Here is a 23,901-nt window from a genome sequence, read left to right on the forward strand (position 1 = left end):
CCTGGGTCTGAATACTTTTGTATTTATATGTAATTAAAAAGTTCGCAAAGCCACAGAGTTATTTAATAAAATGTATCTGTGTAGCACCACCTGCTGTTTGCTTTTTTCTTATTTCTTTGACCTGCTCACTGAGATGGCCGCACATGCTCAGTTTCATCCTTCAACTGGCTCCTGAGCTGTGATAGGGAGAGCATGGACACGCCCCCTTTAGCTGCAGCAGAGAAGACACTCCCTTTGAGCTGCCAGCTTGATATCGATCTAGCAGAGCATTGAATGGGGAGATCTCTGGATCCATGTGAGGTACAGGGCCGGTTCTAGCTTTGTTAGAAAGAGGTTGTCATGTACTATATGATATCTGATTAGAATTTTTTACATTAGTAATGGGATAACCCCTTTAGGGATAAAACAGGGTCAGTGTCTACCTGCTTCCACCTCAGAGGATCACACAAATGTGTTTACAGTCACTCCAATAACTGTAGAATGGTAGAACATGTCCTATCCTTGTCCGTATTGTGGACAAGGATTGGAAATTTTTACAGAAGTTAAAAAATAAATGGTGGCATGCACTCGGCTGGGATCCGCCTTTATCGTATCCGCCATTTGCAGACAATAAAACACTTACGACCGTGTACATGAGCCCTAATATGTACATATACTCATATTCCTATTCCTACAGCCTGTCCACCTCATGCTGTGAGTAGAGACTTTATCTCTAGACCTCCATACATTTCCATGGGATTAATCTTATTACACAATACTACAATGGCCCAGTTGACCCAACATCTGGTATTAGCATAATTGACTTGGATCAAACAATAGATGTTCCTATCACCACATAGCCTCCCAGATTCAGCTGATTCTATTGACTCTTGGTTTCTCCATCTGGGACGCTGGTCTGGGGCTTGTATCCTGAAAGCTTCTTGCCTTAACTATCAGCCTGGCGTCCACCGGCATGCCACGCAGATAGGAAGACTGTTGTAACCGTCTCTGTGTGGTTGGTGATTGAACCTGCTTGGTCGCTGCATCATACATTTTGGTGATGCTATGGCTGCTGTGTGTTTAATCCATGAAGTCGAGTTCCTATAGAAGCACAGAAAAGCATAGTAAATATGTGGTTGGAAACCAACTGTTTCCGATTGATAGACAAAACCTGCGGGGTAAAATATCTGCCCATTATCCATATCAAAAATGTCACATCCGAAAAGAGCGGAGCTCGCCTACTTGGCTATTTTCTTAAGCCCCACTAAAGTGAAAGGAGAGAGCAGCCCAACGTCGGCCACTTCCCCCTTTCCTGGCCGTGTGTGACAGGGTCCCTTTCTTGGAAATTTTACTGCAGATTTTGCTGACATTCCACAGTGGATTTCAGTGCGGATTTACCAAAGATCTAACCCTACGCATTGCAAACAGTGAAATATACAGTGGAAATCTGTAGCATAAATTAAACCAATCAGATTCCATCTTTTATTTTGGACAGCTCCTTTGGAAAATGAAAGGTGGAATCTGATTGGTTGCTATGGGCAACTAAGCCAGTTCTACTTTACACCAGTTTGATAAATGACACCCTTCATTCTTCTCTGTACCAATCCTGATTCCTAGTCGTTTTGAATGTGTACTCTTTGTGGAAGCTTCCATGCTGATTTTTTTTTTAGATTAGGTATTGGTCATTTCAAAGACAATGTATAAGAAACTGGTTATACTAAAATCTTGTTAATGTGATAGTTTGGTAGATCGCTACTTATTGGCACCAAAAGGAAAGTCCACTGGAATCTGTGTAAATTCAGATGTAGCAAATGGACTTGAGGGCATGGGTGGGCATATCACACCTCAAATCTGTCATTACACTCCCTAACTTACTATTGTTAGGGCAGCTTTTAAATGCCATAGTGATTAGGGGCCTTTCTAGTGACAAGTATATTGTAGTCTCCTGTCAGTCAAGAAAGGGTTAATACTTGGGACCACTGTGGCTGACTTCACAGTTAAAGTGCATGAGGTGGGTATCAATAATAAGCCCCTGTAGTAACTATGGCAACTGTGCTGCTGATGTCATAGATGCCCAAGTCTATGACATAAAGAACCCACAGATAAAGGTTCCATAACAGAAGGACAAACGGCCATTTGCAGAGCCATGCTTGATGTGTCTGGAGACCTGGAGCTTCACCATCTGTAGAGGGAGGAAGGGGACGCCCGCCTAGCCAGCCAGATCAGCCCTATCGCCTAACCAGCCAGATCAAGTCAAGAAGTTGAGAGGTATGCTGACATGTGAATTAGGCCTCCTGCACACAACAGTATTTTTTAACGTCCCGCAAAACGTGGTTCCGTTGTACCGTGATCCGTGTCCGTTTTTTCTTCCGTGGGTCTTCCGTGATTTTTGGAGGATCCACGGACATGAAAAATAAAAATAAAAATCTAAGTCAAGTTTGCCATTGAAATGATAGGAAAAAACGGACACGGATCATGGACACGGACGCGGATGACAATCTTGTGTGCATCCATGATTTTTCACGGACCCATTGACTTGAATGGGTCCGTGAACCGTTGGCCGTGAAAAAAATTGGACAGGTCATATTTTTTTCACGGCCAGGAAACACGGATTTGCGGCTGCCAAACGGTGCAGTTTCCGATTTTTCCACGGACCCATTGAAAGTCAATGGGACCGCAGAAAAACACGTTAAATGGGACAACGGCCACGGGTGCACACAACGGTCGTGTGCAGGAGGCCTTAGGCTTAAAGGGGTTGTCTCACTTCAGCAAATGGCATTTCTTATGTAGAGAAAGTAAATACAAGGCACTTACTAATGTAGTGTGATTCACCATATTACCTCCTTTGCTGGCTAGATTCATTTTTCCATTACATTATACACTGCTGGTTTAAATGGTTACGACCACCCTACAATCCATCAGTGGTGGTGGTCGTGCTCGCACACTATAGGAAAAAGCACTAGCCTATGTTAGGTCTTACGATACCAACCACCAAATATGTAGGTCAGCACTTTTTCCTATAGTGTGCAAGCACGGCCACCACTGATGGATTTCAGGGTGGTCATACCAGTGTATAATGGGAAATGTGGAAAAATGAGTCCAGCCAAACGAAGCAATATGGATAATGACAATAAATGAGTAAGTGGTTTGTACTAACTTCCTCTACATAATAAATGCTATTTGCTGAAGTGAGACAACCCCTTTAAGATGACCGTGGTCAGGCCGGGAAATACAAATAAAAAAGTATACTATTAGACTCTGCTATAGGTGCTATTACACGTCTGCACATGGCTGACCTGGAGGCCTTTGTTAGGCCTCCTACTCCTATAGCAACCCAGTGGCGCCACACAATTTTGTTGCAACGTGCTGACATAGGAAGCCCCTTTCGTCTCTTAAACTAGTCCTTAGATGCTACGGTTGCTATTGTTTGCAGCATCCAAGGCATTAAACAGCCAGGCCTGGAGCCTGGTTTTCAGTCAAAACTGGCCTCCCACAGCGACCACACAGGAACAACTTCTGCTATTATGTCAATTGGCTGGAACTACATAGTTCCCATGATGTAATAAAAGGTCACAGTGTGAGAAGGGGTTAACAAGTTATGGTAAGGCTGTATTCACACCTGTGTTGTGTTGTCTGTCTGAATATCTGGCAATATCAGCAGTCATATGAGCAGGTAACCAGTACATTGCTGCCACCTAGTGGAGGTGTGAAATACATTTTACTTACAAAGGAAAAAACGGCCCCATTTCCACCCTGGAGAAAAGCATCTACTGGAGCTACTAATGAGTGGAAATGACACAAGGCTATTGAGCCTTTCAGTGCAATCTTCTCAGGGAGCTGATCCCGAACATGCTGAACCGACATGTCTGAATTCTGTCACCGTACAGTCTAAACGCTCTAAGCTCTATAAAGCCTCATTCACACCTCAGTGTTCCACGCATGTGCGCTGTACATGTTCTCCACGGACAGCTCACGTCCTCATTCATTTTAATGTGTGTATTCACGGTCCAGCACGGTCCGTGGGTCTGTGTTTTCAGCACGGATAAATGCTCTACTTTGTCCGTGTTCACGGATCCATTATGCCCATTATAGTCTATGTATCCGTGAAAACCACGAATGTAACACGGATCCATCAGTGTTTCAGGGATCATTAGGAAGAGATGCTTTGAAAATTATTTTTCAGCTGTGCAGTGTCAGTGAAATACGGGTGACACACGGACCACACATGGATCCTTCACAGATATCTCCATGGAGGCATCGCTGACCTCCTTTTCACAGATTTAATCACGGATGTGTAAATGAGGCTTAAGGCACACTGTCAGTTTTTCGTGGCCATTTTCCAACCATTTGTGCATCCATTTTTTGTCTGTCTGTCCGTTTTTAATGCCCGTTTTGCATGTGTTATTCACAGCTGTTAAAAATGTCTTTTTTTTAAATCAAAAAATCCCAACCCCTGCAGTGCCCTCAGTGTACATAATACCCCCCAGCAGTAATAATGTCCCCCATAGTGGCCCCCAGCAGTAGTAATATCCCCCATAGTGCCCCCCGGCAGTAATAATGTCTCCCATACTGACCATTAGCAGTACTAATGTTCCCCATGGTGGCCCATAATGTTTGCCATAGTGACCCCTGCAGTAATAATGCCCCATAGTGGCTCCCTGCTGTAATGTTTCATTTCAGCAAAAAAAAGAAGAAGGAAAAAAAATATACTCACCTCATCCTCTTGCTCCTCTATTGAATGAAAAGGACCTGCCGAAGGACCAGCGCTCAGTGTGATGACATCATCGCACGCTCCCAGCGCGACAGATCCTCTTCAATCAAAAGAGGAGTTACTGTCTCTTTGTGTGCAAGTGGATGAGGTGAGTATCACAATATATGCAATGGGCGGCCGCGCCACTGAGCCCTCTATGTCGTGTCCCAGGTGTAGGAACGGCTGAGTGGTATAGGGTGGCCTAAAATGTCCCTTTTTTTTATGAGGTGTGAGTGTCACGGTGCTCCTACCTGGATACGGCTGGACCAAAGGCGTTGGCTCAGAAGCAAACAAATAGGGGGACTAGTTGAGGGATAAAAGAATAACTTGAGTCCAGATCTTGAGATGCAGTTCCAACTTGGTCCCAGCAGGCTTTAGCATTAAGACTCTGGCAGGCAAACTCATCACTGCTACATTTGTTGCTCTCTGGCTCTGCTGTACTATCAGACTGGCTGTATAACTTTGCTTCTTCTTTATGATGCACAACACTTAGTAGTCTGACTATGTTTGGCAAGGAAATACTCCTCCTGGCTCCTGAGGCTTCAAGCTTTGGCCTCCATGTCCAGCAGAGCTGAGGGTGCTCTAGATGGCTTGGCTTGGGCATGTTCAGGAGAGACGTGTCCAGCACACCCTCCCTTGGCAGGGGGTAAGCTGGAACTGACTTTCACTAATCCCCACCCTTCGTGCAGGAATTGGGACTGGCCCACTCCTCCACCGAGGGGGTTTAGAATAGAATGGAAAGCTCCATTCTACCTAACTATAGCTCTGCCGTATTTGCTGCCACCTGCTGGTAAACCAGGCGAATTACATTTAAACACAACAGTTGCAAACATTAGAAATGCACAGTGTAGTGGACCTGAAATAAATACACAAGATGACATGATATTAGCACATTAGAGATAGTAGCGGGGTGAAGAAGTGGTAATGCCACTCTGGGGTGTGACCACCCTGTAATCCTCTCTGGTGACCAGGACTGTGGAAACTCACATAGGCTGGTGCTTTCTCCTATAGTGTGCAAGCAGGGCCACCACTGATGGTTTACAGGGTGGTCGTAACCATGGGAAAAAGCAGTGTATAATGTGATGGAAAAATGAATCCTGCCAGCAAAGGAATTGAAGTTGAATAGGTCTCGATTCGTCATGGCCGCCGCACGGACATTGCCCGTGCATTAGGGACCGCAAATTGCAGTCCCAAATGCACGGAACGACCGCACAACGGCCGTGTGCATGAGGCCTAAGGCTGAGTTCACATGTATTTTAAGCATCTGTTATGCACATGTTGCCTTCGTTTTACCCATTTCTGTCTACGATCCGTTATTTTAGACTGCAAAAAAAAACTTTATGTAGGAATTTTTTCCCTCTAAAATAACGGATCCCAGACGGAAATGGCTAAAAGGGATACAACATGTGCATAACTGAGCATAACGGATGCTTAAAATACAGAAGAACGGAAAGCTAAACGGTGATGTGAACCTGGCCTAACAGGCGCTCCAGCACTAAGATCCCGTTGGAGATTGCCACTACTTTCTGTCACCTTTGTATACTGCCCTGAGATAAGGCAGCACAAATAGGTGACAAACCCCCTTTAATTTCTACCTCTCCATGGCATGAAATGTAAAGATTATTTGGATTTCATTCACACTTGACATAAGTGCAGGAATTCATCAAGATTTGTATTTGAAAAGAAAACTTGATCAGGAAGGTAATGTCCCCTTTAACTCTGATGTTGACATCACCATGGCAACTGCAGTAAACAGACAGCTATTGGTCGGCTTGAATCTACAAATCATCAGTTGGCTCCTTGGGAGATGAAACTGATTTTATGGTTAGTGATGAATTTCGGAGACACCCGGAGGAGCTGCTTTTACATCCACTGCTCACGGTGGGATTTCTGGGGTAAGATACTGAGATATATCTAACTGTTATATTCAGGTGCGGGATATCTCCGTATAAAACTGGTGTGTTTTTAGTAAGCTACAATAAAACGTGTCTAGGGAAAATAGGACTTTTGGTCAGGTCTACAACACTTGTGGTGAAGTTACCTAAAGAAAGGTGAAGTATAAAGAATGGCAGACACTGCAGATGATTGCATTAGGGCCTTATTCGCACAGTCAGTGTTTGGTCAGTGATTTCCATCAGTTATTTTGAGCCAAAACCAAGTGCGGGTCCAAAACACAGAACAGGTGCAGATCTTTCCCTTCTACCTTATGTCTGTGTAGGATCCACTCCTGGTTTTGGCTCACAATCACTGATGGAAATCACTGACCAAACACTGACTGTTGTGAATGAAGCCCTAAAATGTGAAAATTCTTGGCGTCTTTAAACTCATCTCATGTAGTTGCCTGTAAGTGAGGTTCTTCATATGCATTGCGGCTTTAGGCCTCATGCACACGGCATTTATATTGCCGGCGCCCATTCCGCAAATTGCGGAAGGCAACACCGGCGGCATTCGTTTTTGCGGATCCGCGGTTTGCGGACCGCAAAGAATGGCACGGTCGTGTGCATGAGGCCTTAGCTTGTGAAACCAGCTTTTTTGGGATTGAACCCTTAAATGCAAATCTTGCTATATTACTACACGCACAGTCATATAAATATCGGAAAAACCCTCCCAAAAAGGGTAATTTTTTATTCAGACAGTTGGTTGGTCTGGTATGAGTTAATTTGCATTCTCCCCTCCAAGCCTTAGGGTGCCGGTACACAGGTGTAGGGTAAGGTGCAGAAAATCAGCACAAATTTCTGTACAGATTTCTGTGCGCTTCTGCAACAAAAACCGCATGAGCAGAGCGGGCGCGATATCCGCCAGGGGCCTTCTGGCACCTGGGACTAATCGTAATGACCAAGAATAAAAATATTAGGTCAGTTTTAATGTATAGGAAACGGTGTTAAAAAAAAACTAATATAAAACTGTTGCAAAATTGTTTATTTTTTTATAATTCCACCCCATTTGAAATTTGTTTCCGCTTCCCATTCACATTGTATGCAACTATAAATGGCGCCATTAGAAAGTACATCTTGTACTGCAAAAGACAATACTTTTATTACCTAAATTGCCCAAATTGCTGTTGCAGAGATATCTTAATGAATATGCTAATTAGGGTCTCGCTGCACGATTTGGGAATACTTTTTATACTTCTTTTTGCAACCCTTTAAGAATCTCCATTGGGCTGAGACTACATGTACATTATTTATGTGACGACATCAACAAACTCTCAGAAAATGACAGAATGTTGGAAATTAGTGAGTGTCAGAAGTTGCAGTTGTCCAGTTCACTTAGCAAATGAAAGGTGAGGTGTGACAAGTTACAATGGACATCGGGGTCACTCGTTGTTTGATACAATATTGAGACATGGGGTCCATCCTGATAGACAGTATGTGTTAAAGAGTCCAACAACTGCTGGAATATTTATGTTTTCTTTATAATTCAGACACAATCTTCAGTCTCCGCAGTCTTCACAGAGAACCTTCTCACGGACCACAAGTTTCTATATATGGTAAATGTAGGCTATACAGTATGTACATAGGGGAAGTGTAGTCTACATAGTGTGTGTATATAAGGTAAGTGTAGTCTACATAGTGTGTGTATATAAGGTAAGTGCAGTCTACATAGTGTGTGTATATAAGGTAAGTGTAGTCTACATAGTGTGTGTATATAAGGTAAGTGTAGTCTACATAGTGTGTGTATATAAGGTAAGTGCAGTCTACATAGTGTGTGTATATAAGGTAAGTGTAGTCTACATAGTGTGTGTATATAAGGTAAGTGCAGTCTACATAGTGTGTGTATATAAGGTAAGTGTAGTCTACATAGTGTGTGTATATAAGGTAAGTGCAGTCTACATAGTGTGTGTATATAAGGTAAGTGCAGTCTACATAGTGTGTATGCAGGATAAGTGAATCTTTATAGTGTTTGTGCATAGGGTAAGTGTAGTGTATATATTGTATTATACGATAAGTGCAATGATTTTAGTGTATGTGTAGGGTAAGTGTAGTCTATGTAGTGTGTATATAGGATTAGTGTAATCTATAATGTGTCTGTATACTAGATAAGGCTAGTGTATATAGTGTATATATAGGGTATGTGTAGTTAATATAGTGTGTACACAGGGTAAGTGTAGTGAATAGAGTGTATTTGTAATGTAAGTGTAGTCTACATAGTGTGTACATAGGATAGGTGTAATCTATATAGTGTGCTTATAGGATAAGTGTAATATATTTAATGTCTGCATATAAGGTAAGTGTAGTATATTTAGCGTTTATATAGAATCTATATAGTGTCTGCATATAGGATAAATGTAGTGTATATAGATTATATATAGGGTAAGTGTACTGTATATAGTATATATATAGTGTAGTCTATGTAGTGTATATATAGGATAACTGTAGTCTCTAAGTTTTATATATAAGATAAGTGTAATCTTTATAGTTAGTCTGTATATTGGGTATGTGTAGAGTATATAGTGTATGTATAGTATATATAGTGTTTTTATAAGGTAACTATTGTGTGATTTATACAGTGCCTGTGTATTGGCTAAGTGTAATATATATATTGTATGTATATGGTATATGTAGTCTATATAGTGTGTACATATGGTAAGTAGTGTGCATATATGATAGTTATTCTACATAGTGTCTGTATATAGGGTAAATGTAGTGTATATATGTTATATATGTAGGGTAAGTGTAATGTATATATTGTATGTATAGAATAAGTGTAATTTATATAGTTTCTGTATATTGGGTAAGTTTAGTGTATATAGTGTATGCATATGATATGTCTCATCAATGCAGTGTGTATATACGGTAAAGTGTAGTGTGTATATATAGGATAATTAATCTATATATTGCCTGTATATAGGGTAAGTGTAGTGTATATAGGGTGTGTTTAGGGTAAGTGTAGTGTATATAGTGAATGTGTAAGGTAAGTGTACTCTACATAGTGTGCACATAGGATAGGTATAATCTATATAGTGTGCTTATAGGATAAGCCTAATCTATTTAATGTCTGTATATAAGATAAGTGTAGTATATATAGTGGTTATATAGGATAAACAATTTATATAGTGGCTGCATATAGGATAAACATAGTGTATATAGTTTATGTATAGGGTAAGTGTATTGTATATAGCATATCTGCATAGTGTATTCTATGTAGTATGTATATAGCATAAATGTAGTATTTATGTTTTGTATATATGATAAGTGTAATCTTTATAACTAGTCTGTATATTAGGTATGTGTAGAGTATATAGTAAATGTATAGTGTATATAGTGTTTGTACAGGGTAAGTGTTGTTTAATTTATATATTATCTGTATATAGGGTATGTGTAGTGTGTGTGTGTGTATATATATATATATATATATATATATAATATGTGGGGTAGGTGCAATGTATATATTGTATGTATAGGATATGTGTAATTTATATAGTTTCTGTATATGGGGTAAGTTTAGTGTATATAGTGTATGTATATGATGTGTAGTCATTATAGCGTTACATATGGTAAGTGTAGTGTATATAGTGTGTATATAGGATAATTCATCTATAAAGTGCCTGTATATAGGGTAAGTGTAGTATATATAGTGTTTGTATAGTGTGTGTATAGGGTAAGTGTAGTGTATACAGTTTATGTGTAAGGTAAGTGTAGTCTACATAGTGTGTACATAAGATAGGTGTAATCGATATAGTGTGCTTATAGGATAAGTGTAATCTATTTAATTTCTTTAAAAAAGGTAAGAATAGTGTATATAGCGTGTATATAGGATAAGCAATCTATATAGTGTCAGTATATAGGATTAATGTACTGTATATAACATATATAGTGTAGTCTATGTAGTGTGTACAGTATATAAGTGTAATCTTTATAGTTAGTCTGTATATTGAGTATGTGTAGAGTATATAGTGTATATATAGTGTATGTAGTGCTTGTATAGAGTAAGTGCTGTCAATATTGTGTGTATAGGGTATGTGTACAGTATATAGTGTATGTATAAGGATAGTATAATGTATATAGTGTACATTTAGGGTACATGTACTCTATGTAATGTATATATAGAGTAATAATAGTCTAGTGTATATTTACGGTAAATGTAATCTATATAGTATATATATCAGGTAAGTTAAATGTAATATATATATATATATATATATATATATACTGTGCATACACAGGGTAAGTGTAATCTATATAGTGTATGTGTATGTATAGGATAAGTGTAATTTTTATAGTGTCTGTATATGCTGTAAGTGTAGTGTATATAGTGTATGTATATGATATGTGTAGTTAATATAATGTGAGCATACGGTAAGTGTAGTGCATATAATGTGTATATATGATAATTAATCTACATAGCATCTGTATATATGGTAAGTGTAGTATATTTAGTGTATATAGTGTTATATAGGTAAGTGTAGTGTATATGCGTTAATTTCTTAACGATAATTTGTTTTCCCTTAGTCCTAACAGCAGCACATGTGGGGGTTTATCCGCCCCAGTGAAACTGGTAGGACAGACGGAATATTTAATGAAGTAAAGTAATCAAATAAATCCACGCCCCCATTACCTCACTATAAGAGGCCAAACCCCCCATACATCAGTGTGTCATAACAAGAAACTCTCAAAAAACAAAGGGAGGGATATTTGTGTGCTGCTGTTAGGACTAAGGGAAAACAAATTATCGTTAAGAAATTAACGCTTCCCTTACGTCCTAACCAGCAGCACATGTGGGGACTTAGCAAGAAGTTAGCCTAAAGGGTAGGGACTTCAATGCTGAATGGAATTCAAAACAGACCGCCCAAAGGCAGTGTCTTCTGATCCCCTGAGGTTGAGTCTATAATGGCTCACAAAGGTAGAATGTGAGCTCCAGGAGGCCGCGGAACAGATCTGTTCCAGTGGAATAAGAGACCTTTCGGCCCAACTAGTAGAGACTGCTCGGGTGGAGTGAGCAGTGACAAAGGCAGGAGGAGGTCTATTCTGGGAAGCGAAAGATTCTCTGATGGCCTCTCTGATCCATCTACTTAGAGTAGGCTTAGAGGCCTTCTTCCCTTTATTCCTGCCAAAGAACAGGATAAGAAGATTCTCTGACCTTCTGAACTCCCGGGATCTCTCAATGTAGATTCTCAAACATCTGGCCACATCCAGAGTATGGAGGGAAGTTTCTTCTGCAGAGGAAGAAGAGGAACATAACACAGGCAAAGACACAACTTGATTAATGTTGTGCACAGAGGGCACCTTAGGCAAAAAGGTGGGTAAAAAACGTAAAAGGACTCTGTCCGGTAAAAATAAAGTGTATGGCTCATACGCCGAAAAAGCCTGAAGCTCTGAAATGCGTTTGGCCGAAGTTACGGCCAACAAAAAGGTTACCTTCCAGGATAAAAACTTAAAGTCCACTTCTTCCAAGGGTTCAAAGGGAGGACCACTCAACCCTTTAAGCACCACTGAGAGATCCCACTGCGGTATAGGTCTTGAAATGCTAGGCTTAAGACGTACGGCTCCTTTAAGGAACCTCTTAATCAGAGGGTCTTGATGTAAAGATCTGCCAAAGGCGGCTGACAGAGCAGAGATCTGTACCTTGAGTGTAGAAGGGCTGAGGCCCTTATCTAGTCCATCCTGCATGAACTGAAGAATAGCTGATACTGGAGGATCCTGAGATGGTACTTGATGAGATGCACACCATAGAAGAAAAATGCGCTTTACCCTGGCGTAGGCCTTGACAGTCGCAGGAGCTCTGGAATGAGACATCGTTCTTAAGACCGCTGCTGATAGCCCTTCAGGCTCTAGAAGGGACTCATCAATCTCCAGGCTGTCAGATTGAGTCTGGATGGATCCAGGCAGAGCTGAGTGCCCCGGGACACCAGGTTCTGCATTGGGGGAAGCTTCCAATATTGCCCTCGGCTCATCTGCATGAGCAGGGTAAACCAAGACCTCCTGGGCCAGAATGGAATCACGGCTATTACTGAGGCTTGGTCCTGCCGAATCTTCATCAATACCCTGGGTATCATGGCGATGGGAGGAAAGATGTAGGCCAGCCTGAACTCCCATGGAATTGACAGAGCATCTACTGCCAAGGGATTGTCCTCCCGATACAGGGAACAGAACGTTTCCACTTTGGCATTGAATCTTGTCGCCATGAGATCTATGTCCGGGCGACCCCACCGGAGAGTGATCTGATGAAAGATCTCCTGATTCAGAGACATTTCTCCCAGAGCTGGGACTCCTCTGCTGAGCTGGTCCGCAACCACATTCAGGGACCCCCGAATGTGGACTGCTGAAAGGTGGGAAAGATTCTGCTCTGCCCAAGACAGAATTAGACCTACTTCTGAGAGTAGACTCTGAGACCTGGTGCCTCCCTGTTTGTTGATGTAAGATACCGCAGTAGAATTGTCTGAGCGAACCCTTACAGCCTTGTTTCTGATAAGGGGGAAAAAATGAAAGAGAGCCATCCGGATTGCTCTGAGTTCTCTCAGATTGGATGACATCAAACGCTCTTGAGGGCTCCAGGATCCTTGAACTTGAAGTTCCTCTAGATGGGCACCCCAGCCTAGAAGGGATGCATCTGTCGTCAACAGGATCCAACAAGGTTGGATCAAGGACCTCCCATCTTTGACCTGTTTCCACCACTTCAGTGAGCGGCGAGCTTGAGATGACAGGGAGCACTTTGTCTCTAGCCCTCTGGGAGTTCGATCCCATAGACTCAGAACTTCCGCTTGAAGAGGGCGAATATGCCACAAGGCCCAAGGAACCGCATCCACGGCTGCTGACATTAGGCCTAACATCCTCATCAATACTCTGATAGTTACCCGGCGGGGAACCATGAGTTGATCTGCAGTCTTGGAAATGCGTAACTTCCTTTCCGGAGAAAGGTAGAGCGTCATTTTGGCAGAATCTATTATGAACCCCAGAAACCTCCTGGTAGTGGAGGGAGAAATCTCTGACTTCTGCCAATTGACAATCCAGCCCAAGCGCTGGAGGAAGGACTGAGCCTGCAGAAGATGAAGATGAAGCGTCTCTACCGAGTGGGCTTTTAGAAGCCAATCGTCCAGATATGGAATGATCTCCAGGCCTCTCAATCTGAGGGGAGCTACTACAGCTATCACCACTTTGGTGAAGATGTAGGGCGCGGTTGTGATGCCGAAGGGAAGCGCGGCAAACTGAAAATGTTTCACCGTCCCTCTGAGACTCACTGCCACTCGTAGATACTTCCTGTGGGCCTGGCACACAGGGATGTGGAGATAGGCATCCCTTAGATCCAGTGTGACCATCAGGTCCCCTGGGCTCAGGATGCTGATTACCGATTTGATGGTTTCCATCCGGAACCGCCTTTTCTTTATGAATCGGTTGAGGTAGCGGAGATCTATGATCATGCGCCAACCTCCTGTGGCTTTGGGAACAAGGAAAACTGGCGAATAGACGCCGGATCCAATCTCTTCTGGAGGAACCTCCTCCAAGGCCCCTTTCCGCCTGTATTCCAGTATAGACTCCTCCAACACCGTTTGCTTCTCGCGTGGAAGTAATCTTGTCAAAACAAATTTTTCTGGGGGAACAGATAAAAATTCTATCCTGTACCCTGTCCTTATTATATTCAGGACCCAGGGATCTGGAACAAACTCTGTCCAGGTATTTAGAAAAAAAGTTAAACGGCCTCCGACTGGGAGGTCTGAAAGAATAGGAGTCAAATTTATGACTGGATCTGACGGAAGGGGAGGGCCGTCACTGGTCGGCTTTATTGTTTTTGTTCCCACCGGAACGATATGATCCTCCCCTCCTGGACCCACGGCCTCGCTGAGGCCTGGATTGGCCCTGAAAGGATCTGGACCCTCTACCCTGCCTACCCCTACCCTTAGGGGTTTGAGGAAGGCATTTGCCCTTTTTATCGGCAAGACCCTCCATAATGCGGTCCAGTTCAGTCCCAAAAAGCCTTCCTGGCTCGTAAGGGAGGCTGCATAAATTATACTTGGAGGCATTATCTGCCACCCAAGGTTTTAGCCATAGTGGCCTCCTACCCGCTGCAGAGAGGGCCATAGCTTTAGAGGCTAATTTTAACTGTTGTGGGCCAGAGTCACACAGAAATTCCACGGCAAGTAGAATGGACTTAAACTGCGCCAGGATGTCATCACGGGATATGCCAGAGTCGATATCCGACTGCACCTGTCGGAGGCGTCTTTGGAGGAAGACGGCTACCTCCGTAGAGGATATGGCCACAGATGCAGCAGCAGCAGCAGTGGAGTAAGACCTTCTCAAGGTGCATTCTACCCGCCTGTCCATCGGGTCCTGTAAGTTGGAGCCGTCATCAGCCGGGACAAGAGTCCTCTTAGACAATTTTGCAATTGCCAAATCAACTTTGGGCACAGTGCCCCACTGGTCAAATTGGGAAGTCACAATCGGGAACATGGACTTGAATCGCTTTGAGATGACCGGTGCCTTCTCAGGATGTTTCCATTCTAGCTTCATTAATCGAGACAGAGTCTCGTCCACTTTGAAGGCCCTTGGCCCCCTAGAGGTGGACTCTGAAGCTTCCCCGGGATCAACATCCTGGTCCCCCGACCGGATGGATCTAAGTAACCTCTGGGTCTTCTCTACAGGAAAGGCGTACCTTCCAGCCTCTTCTTCCTCCCCGCTAGACTCAGAGGAATGGACTTCGTCCACGGTATGGTAGGCTTCCTCCTGCATAGGAGTGGGTCTCAGAGGAGATCGGACACTGGGCCTTCTGGATGACACGGAATCCCTTAGGGTGTTCATTGAGGACTCCACAAAGTCCTTTACCCAGACTACTACGTCCCGTATGGTAGGCTCCGTATCAGGAGGCAGAGGAGGAGGACGGCAAGAGGGACACCTATTAAATTCATAGGAGTCCGCTAGAGGGGTGTCACAATCCCTACACGCCAAATGCTTGCGCTTGGATGACGTCTTGCGCCCAGTCCGATCCCCATCACCGGCAGAGGACATTATCTGCAGAGAAAGAGTTAAAAATGAATGAACAATGTCTATTCATTAGCTAACCAAGGAAGCAGCAAACCTACCAGACACAGGAAAGCTGGTAACTAAAGTAGTCTGCCTCAGAAACCAACCCAAGGCTGCAAACAGCACAGCCTGGAAGGACTGGAGGCTTTATATATTCAAATTTGGCGCCCAAAATGACGTCAGACGCCAGGTTTGAACAAACTTTAATCATTGTTGTTCAGCAACAAACCACCAGAGGGCGCTGGAACACAATGTGTGTAAGTCAAACAGGAAGCTGAAGGCATGAGCTCCGTGCATCCAACATGCCGGCAGCACCAGCTTCATCAGATAAGCTGCAACCCTGAAAGAGAAACACAAGGTTAGCATGAAATCTAAGAGTGTGGCAGCCAAATGGCTGCCCCCGTCTGTCCTGCAGTCCCAAGGACAGAAAAAAACACACTGATGTATGGGGGGTTTGGCCTCTTATAGTGAGGTAATGGGGGCGTGGATTTATTTGATTACTTTACTTCATTAAATATTCCGTCTGTCCTACCAGTTTCACTGGGGCGGATAAACCCCCACATGTGCTGCTGGTTAGGACGTAAGGGAAAGTGTATGTGTAGGGTAAGTGTAGTCTACATAGTGTGTACATAGGTATAATCTATATAGTGTGCTTATAGGATAAGTGTAATCTATGTAATGTCTGTATATAAGGTAAGTGTAGTATATATAGTGTGTATATAGGGGTAAGCAATTTATAGAGTGTCTGCATATAGGATAAATGTAGTGTATATAGTTTATGTATAGGTTAAGTGTATTGTATATAGTATATCTGCATAGTGTAGTCTGTGTAGTATGTATATACTGTAGCATAAATGTAGTATTTATGTTTTGTATATTTGATAAGTGTAATCTTTATAACTAGTCTGTATATTAAGTATGTGTAGAGTATATAGTAAATGTATAGTGTATAGAGTGTTTCTACAAGGTAAGTGTTGTTTAATTTATATATTATCTGTATATAGGGTATGTGTAGTGTGTGTGTATATATATATATATATATATATATATATATTATGTGGGGTAAGTGTAATGTATATATTGTATGTATAGGATAAGTGTAATTTATATAGTTTCTGTATATGGGGTAAGTTTAGTGTATATAGTGTATGTATATGACATGTGTAGTCATTATAGTGTTACATACGGTATGTGTAGTGTATATAGTGTGTGTGTGTATATAGGATAATTAATCTATAAAGTGCCTGTATATATGGTAAGTGTAGTATATTTAGTATATGTATAGTGTATATAGTGTGTGTATAGGGTAAGTGTAGTGTATGCAGTTTATGTGTAAGGTAAGTGTCGTCTACATAGTGTTTACATAGGATAGGTGTAGTCTATATAGTGTGCTTTTAGGATAAGTGTAATGTATTTAATGTCTGTAAAAAAGGTAAGTGTAGTGTATATAATGTGTATATAGGGTAAGTAATCTATATAGTGTCAGCATATAAGATTAATGTAGTGTATATAGTATATGTATAGTGTAGTCTCTGTAGTGTGTATATAGGTGTAATCTTTATACTGAGTATGTGTAGAGTATATAGTGTATATATCGTGTATATAGTGGTAAGTGTAGGGTAAGTGTTGTCAATATTGTGTGTATAAGATATGTGTACAGTATATAGTGTATGTATAAGGCAAGTATAATATATATAGTGTATATTTAGGGTATATGTACTCTATGTAATGTATATATAGAGTAAGAATAGTCTAGTGTATATTTACGGTAAGTGTAATCTATATAGTATGTATATATCAGGTAAGTGTAATGTAATATATATATATATATATATATACTGTGCATACACAGGGTAAGTGTAGTCTATATAGTGTACAGGTCCTTCTAAAAAAAAATAGCATATTGTGATAAAGTTCATTATTTTCTGTAATGTACTGATAAACATTAGACTTTCATATATTTTAGATTCATTACACACCAACTGAAGTAGTTCAAGCCTTTTATTGTTTTAATATTGATGATTTTGGCATACAGCTCATGAAAACCCCAAATTCCTATCTAAAAAAATTAGCATATTTCATCTGACCAATAAAAGAAAAGTGTTTTTAATACAAAAAAAGTCAACCTTCAAATAATTATGTCCAGTTATGCACTCAATACTTGGTCGGGAATCCTTTTGCAGAAATGACTGCTTCAATGTGGCGTGGCATGGAGGCAATCAGCCTGTGGCACTGCTGAGGTGTTATGGAGGCCCAGGATGCTTCGATAGCGGCCTTAAGCTCATCCAGAGTGTTGGGTCTTGCGTCTCTCAACTTTCTCTTCCCAATATCCCACAGATTCTCTATGGGGTTCAGGTCAGGAGAGTTGGCAGGCCAATTGAGCATAGTAATACCATGGTCAGTAAACCATTTATCAGTGGTTTTGGCACTGTGAGCAGGTGCCAGGTCGTGCTGAAAAATGAAATCTTCATCTCCATAAATCTTTTCAGCAGATGAAAGCATGAAGTGCTCCAAAATCTCCTGATAGCTAGCTGCATTGACCCTGCCCTTGATAAAACACAGTGGACCAACACCAGCTGCTGACATGGCACCCCAGACCATCACTGACTGTGGGTACTTGACACTGGACTTCAGGCATTTTGGCATTTCCCTCTCCCCAGTCTTCCTCCAGACTCTGGCACCTTGATTTCCGAATGACATGCAAAATTTGCTTTCATCCGAAAAAAGTACTTTGGACCACTGAGCAACAGTCCAGTGCTGCTTCTCTGTAGCCCAGGTCAGGCGCTTCTGCCGCTGTTTCTGGTTCAAAAGTGGCTTGACCTGGGGAATGCGGCACCTGTAGCCCATTTCCTGCACACGCCTGTACACGGTGGCTCTGGATGTTTCTACTCCAGACTCAGTCCACTGCTTCCGCAGGTCCCCCAAGGTCTGGAATCGGTCCTTCTCCACAATCTTCCTCAGGGTCCGGTTACCTCTTCTATTTGTGCAGCGTTTTCTGCCACACTTTTTCCTTCCCACAGACTTCCCACTGAGGTGCCTTGATACAGCACTCTGGGAACTGCCTATTCGTTCGGAAATTTCTTTCTGTGTCTTACCCTCTTGCTTGAGGGTGTCAATGATGGCCTTCTGGACAGCAGTCAGGTCGGCAGTCTTACCCATGATTGCGGTTTTGAGTAATGAACCAGGCTGGGAGTTTTTAAAAGCCTCAGGAATCTTTTGCAGGTGTTTAGAGTTAATTAGTTGATTCAGATGATTAGGTTAATAGCTCGTTTAGAGAACCTTTTCATGATATGCTAATTTTTTTAGATAGGAGTTTTGGGTTTTCATGAGCTGTATGCCAAAATCATCAATATTAAAACAATAAAAGGCTTGAACTACTTCAGTTGTGTGTAATGAATCTAAAATATATGAAAGTCTAATGTTTATCAGTACATTACAGAAAATAATGAACTTTATCACAATATGCTAATTTTTTTAGAAGGACCTGTATGTGAAAGGTAAGTGTAGTCTATGTATAGGGTAAATGTATGCAGTGTGTATATAGGATCAGTGTAATTTATATAGTGTCTGTATACAGGTTAAGTGTAGTGTATATAGTGTATGATATCACTTCCTGCGTAATATCCATAAAATGTTACATAGTAATAGGAGAAAAGTTCTGTTCTAAATTTTACATTTTAGAAAAATCAAAGCTTGGCCTCCGTCACATAATGCACCAAAAACAAAAAAGCTTTTTCTCTGCAGTGACTGACTATACAAACATTGCATGGTGTGACTGACTATTCAAACATTGCACTCAATATTGTTATAACATTACATGGGTTGAATTCTATTTCATATATTAAATTCACATCTGTTTTGTTAGCCCTTTTGCAGTGCTTAATCCCTCCTTGTTTAGGTGGGTCCCTACACTAACACGTTATACATATAAAGGATATATTGAGGGTAACTGGTGTTATCACTTGCAGTGTGCTCTTACATTATTTTATATACAGTAGTCAATTGTTATAGAGAAACACCAATATACTGCTTATCAGTTTGGCTTTTCAAATTAATAGTGCAAATCAGTGTAAATCATGTTATAAAAAAAAAAAGAGTCTTAGTGTAGGGACCTATCTGAATGAGGTCGCCTTGACGTGGCAGATGGGCTCACACAATGTCAACAGATTGTGTGCTAAGAACCTCATGTTTTTAAAAGTGTGGGTGACAAGATTCTTCTGAGAGTTTTTGAGCATCCATATGTTAAGGAATTAATCAGTTGTCCCTCTTGAAGCATAGAAATGTTCATAGAGATAGATGGCATTGTTTATTTTTATTAAGGCTACGCCATGAGTGGGCAGCACGGTGGCTCACTGATTGGCACTGGCTCGAATCTGACCAATAACAACATCTGCATGGAGTTTGTATGTTCTCCCTGTGCTTGTGTGGGTTTCCTCCAGGTACTCCAGTTTCCTCCTACACTCCAAAGACGTACTGATAGGGAACTTAGATTGTGAGCCCCATTAAAGACAGTTGGATGTTAATGTCTGTAAAGAGCTGCGGTATATAGCAGCGCTATATAAGTGCACACAATAAATTAGGTCTGGACACCTTGGGAGACTTTTTGAAGAGTATGGGTTTCTACTGTAAAATACCAGAAATGCATTTTCATTCAGACATAAGGTGCAGCAAATAATGACTGTTGGGCTCCACGTTTACCCCTATCTTATATACAGGGTGGCCCATGAAAAAGTAGTCCACCTCCAGCGATAGTATGACAAGATGAATGAGCAAGTGGATTGTTATTTTTTTAATTACCCACAAGTCACAAAAGATGCTGAAAGTGGTCCCTGTTCCGGTCTATGCATCTTTGGGCACATCGGATTATGTTGGCCGATACTGCTTGCAGCTCTACAGCAGTGATGCTGCAGAAACAAAAATGTCCTGCTCTTTCCAACAAGATGGGACAACATGCCACACCTCACTGGCACGGATTCATGACCTGTTGATGTAGGAGCAAACTGTGAGCAAGGGGTTATGGCCACCACGTTCCTCAGACTTGTCCTCATGCAATGACCTGTTGATGTAGGAGCAAACTGTGAGCAAGGGGTTATGGCCACCACGTTCCTCAAACTTGTCCTCATGCAATTTTTATCTGTTGGGAAATTCAAAACAGAAAATGTCCGCTAACAATCCACATCCCTGGATGAACTCAAGAAAAATATCACAAACACTATCCGCAACATTACAAGTAGTATCAGCCGACATAATCTGACGTGCCCAAAAATTCGTGGGCCACCCTGTATTACCACTTCTCAACATAGAGAAGGGATACATGATGACCTTTCTATGTGTGTCATTCCTATGCAATGACCTATTTGCGTATATTCTCCTACTAGTGAAATCAATTTTTCTATGAAACCCCACGGTTACTTGCTATGCCCCTGGAATGTACATTACATATAACAATTCTGCAAGCAGCTACATTCCGCCAGGAAGCTGTCAGAATGGCTAGAGCTGCTGCTCAGATTTAGGGGGTCATTTACTATGCTGAAATACTCCTAAATTAGGCTTATTTCAGGCGCAGATGGCGGGTCAATGCTTAGTTGCTGTTTTAGGCATAGAAAGTGGATGCGCTGAAGTTATGCTGAAGTTATGCAGAGGCATGCGCCTCTTCATAACTTCGGCGGATACCCCGCTAGCTACAGGCTTTTATTATGACCGGCGTCTAAAACGCCGGTCCTGATAAATGTGCCCCTTAATTTCAACAGAACTTAAAGAGAACCTGTCACCTCACCACCTGGTGGCCAGGATTGTGGGAGTGCACATAGGTCAGTGCCTTTTCCTATATTAATAGACAATTTAGAGGAGCTCACCAGCAACCTACTGGAGCCCAGTCTTTCAGATACCAGCTGAGAACCAAAAATATATTGAAACACAATTAGACTGGCTCACAGTATTTTTGCATTTATTACACTTAATAAAAATCACAATTATTTACTGTTGTAATTGTAAAATAATAAAATTCATAAAATTAATTGCCCACTAAATAGAAGACATGTCTTAGAAGTATATCAGAATAGCATAAATATATGGGTATTTTGAATGCGGAGCTCACGCATATACCCAACTAGCAGGAGTACTCCAAAGGGATAATAGGACCACTTGATTATGCTGTGTGGTATCGGTCAGTAGCGCATTGGATCCGTACTTTAACAATGTTCAGATGGTTATAGAATAACTTGCTAAATGTTCAACATACCAATCGGTAAGTAGATATCCACCCTGCGGCCCACGGAATGTTCTTATAGTAACCAGAGGGTACTTTGTACCTGTTCTCGTAGCGGTGTCTGCTAGCTACCTCCTGCCACGAGGTACAAGCACCGCTTCTCCTTCTCGGCGTCTCACGTGACCTGACCTGTAGATGGTTTTACTTGGTCGGTGATGACATCCACCTGCGCCTGTCGGAGTAGCGGGATATAGCAGAACTATACCGGTACGGGATTCGACTCCCCTTCACAGGGACTGTTTAGGTGGTGATTCAATCAGTCCTCTTTAGAGATTAAGTCGCTGCCGTTGCCGCATAGATTTTTCTCGGGTGGTTCTAAATGGTAAATAGCACGGATCCTTTTTTGTGTGCTTAGACAGAAATAGCGCACCACTGGCTGGGTCCTGTTCACACTAATTTATCCTAGACGCGTTTCAGAACCGTAGTTCCTTCCTCAGTAGGCATTTGCCTACTGAGGAAGGAACTACGGTTCTGAAACGCGTCTAGGATAAATTAGTGTGAACAGGACCCAGCCAGTGGTGCGCTATTTCTGTCTAAGCACACAAAAAAGGATCCGTGCTATTTACCATTTAGAACCACCCGAGAAAAATCTATGCGGCAACGGCAGCGACTTAATCTCTAAAGAGGACTGATTGAATCACCACCTAAACAGTCCCTGTGAAGGGGAGTCGAATCCCGTACCGGTATAGTTCTGCTATATCCCGCTACTCCGACAGGCGCAGGTGGATGTCATCACCGACCAAGTAAAACCATCTACAGGTCAGGTCACGTGAGACGCCGAGAAGGAGAAGCGGTGCTTGTACCTCGTGGCAGGAGGTAGCTAGCAGACACCGCTACGAGAACAGGTACAAAGTACCCTCTGGTTACTATAAGAACATTCCGTGGGCCGCAGGGTGGATATCTACTTACCGATTGGTATGTTGAACATTTAGCAAGTTATTCTATAACCATCTGAACATTGTTAAAGTACGGATCCAATGCGCTACTGACCGATACCACACAGCATAATCAAGTGGTCCTTTTCCTATATTGTTTAAGCACGACCACCGCTGCTGGATTACAGGGTGGTCGTAACCATGGAAATGAGCAGTGTATAATGTGACAGAAAAATGAATCAAGCCAGCAAAGGCAATATGGACAATAACAATACATTAGTAGTTGCCTTGTATTCAATTTCTCTACATAATAAATGCCATTTTCTGAAGTGAGGCAAGTGTTTTTGCCCAAAGAAAATTTGGTCCTTTTTTTTATTTAGTTTTGTTTGGATGAAACAATATAAAAGTGTTTTTGTGCTTCAGGATATTAAATATTGATTTTTTTTTTTATTAGCAGCCAAAGCAGCCCTCCTCTCTTCTTTATTTTTTTAATTTTTTTATTTTCATTACATAAAAGGAAACATATACATTCTAAACATATCAAATATTTCAATATCACCAAAAAATGTAATACATTTCCATTTTACCCAAACCAATTATTTTATACTACTTTTTTCCATTTACCCTCCCACCACCCTTATGGGGGGGAGGGGGGGACGTATATAATAAAAAATAAATAAATAAATAATTTCTTTCGTCAATCCAGCCCTAAAGTAGCCATTTTTTTCCAAAGTTCATCAATACTTTTTACTCTTTTACTATGGCCCTCCATCACTTGTTCTTCCTTAATCAAGTTATCCACCGCTTTCCTCCACTGTCCCACTGTCGGAGGATCTGCCCCTACCCATTTCTTAAGTATAAGAAGTCTAGCTTGAAATAACACTTTGCAGAGAACCACTCGTATATCTCTATTTAGATTCAGGTGTTCAATTGCCCCTAATATACAAATCACCGGATCTTCGGATATTTGGACCTTCAAAATTACATGTACAGTCTCCAGTATTTCCCTCCAATATCTAAACATCTCCAAAAGCAATGTATTAAATCGGCGTTCTCTCTCTTGCATTTTGAACA

The 23,901-nt window shown here is 41.7% G+C and overlaps 1 protein-coding gene across 1 annotated transcript; it reads right to left on the minus strand.

Moving 5' to 3' along the window:
- Positions 1–11,369: 11,369 nt before the first annotated feature.
- LOC122921725 lies at positions 11,370–15,779 on the minus strand. Its single transcript, XM_044271962.1, has 2 exons — positions 15,317–15,779; positions 11,370–12,451 (listed from the first exon to the last, which is right to left on the minus strand). Exons 1-2 carry the CDS (start codon positions 15,667–15,669, stop codon positions 11,488–11,490), a joined length of 1,317 nt encoding a protein of 438 aa, XP_044127897.1. The 5' UTR covers positions 15,670–15,779; the 3' UTR covers positions 11,370–11,487.
- Between the last annotated feature and the right edge of the window lie 8,122 nt (positions 15,780–23,901).

This window comes from Bufo gargarizans, chromosome 1 (assembly GCF_014858855.1).
Source record: "Bufo gargarizans isolate SCDJY-AF-19 chromosome 1, ASM1485885v1, whole genome shotgun sequence".
Classification (NCBI taxonomy): Eukaryota; Metazoa; Chordata; class Amphibia; order Anura; family Bufonidae; genus Bufo; species Bufo gargarizans.

Excerpts from the sequence above, each read along its gene's own strand:
- LOC122921725 (XM_044271962.1), bottom strand. The coding sequence starts at position 15,669 with ATGTCCTCTGCCGGTGATGGGGATCGGACTGGGCGCAAGACGTCATCC. Across the intron at positions 12,452-15,316 it reads GAGGAAGAAGAGGCTGGAAG|AGCTCCTGCGACTGTCAAGG; the intron begins GTACGCCTTTCC and ends GTCTCATTCCAG.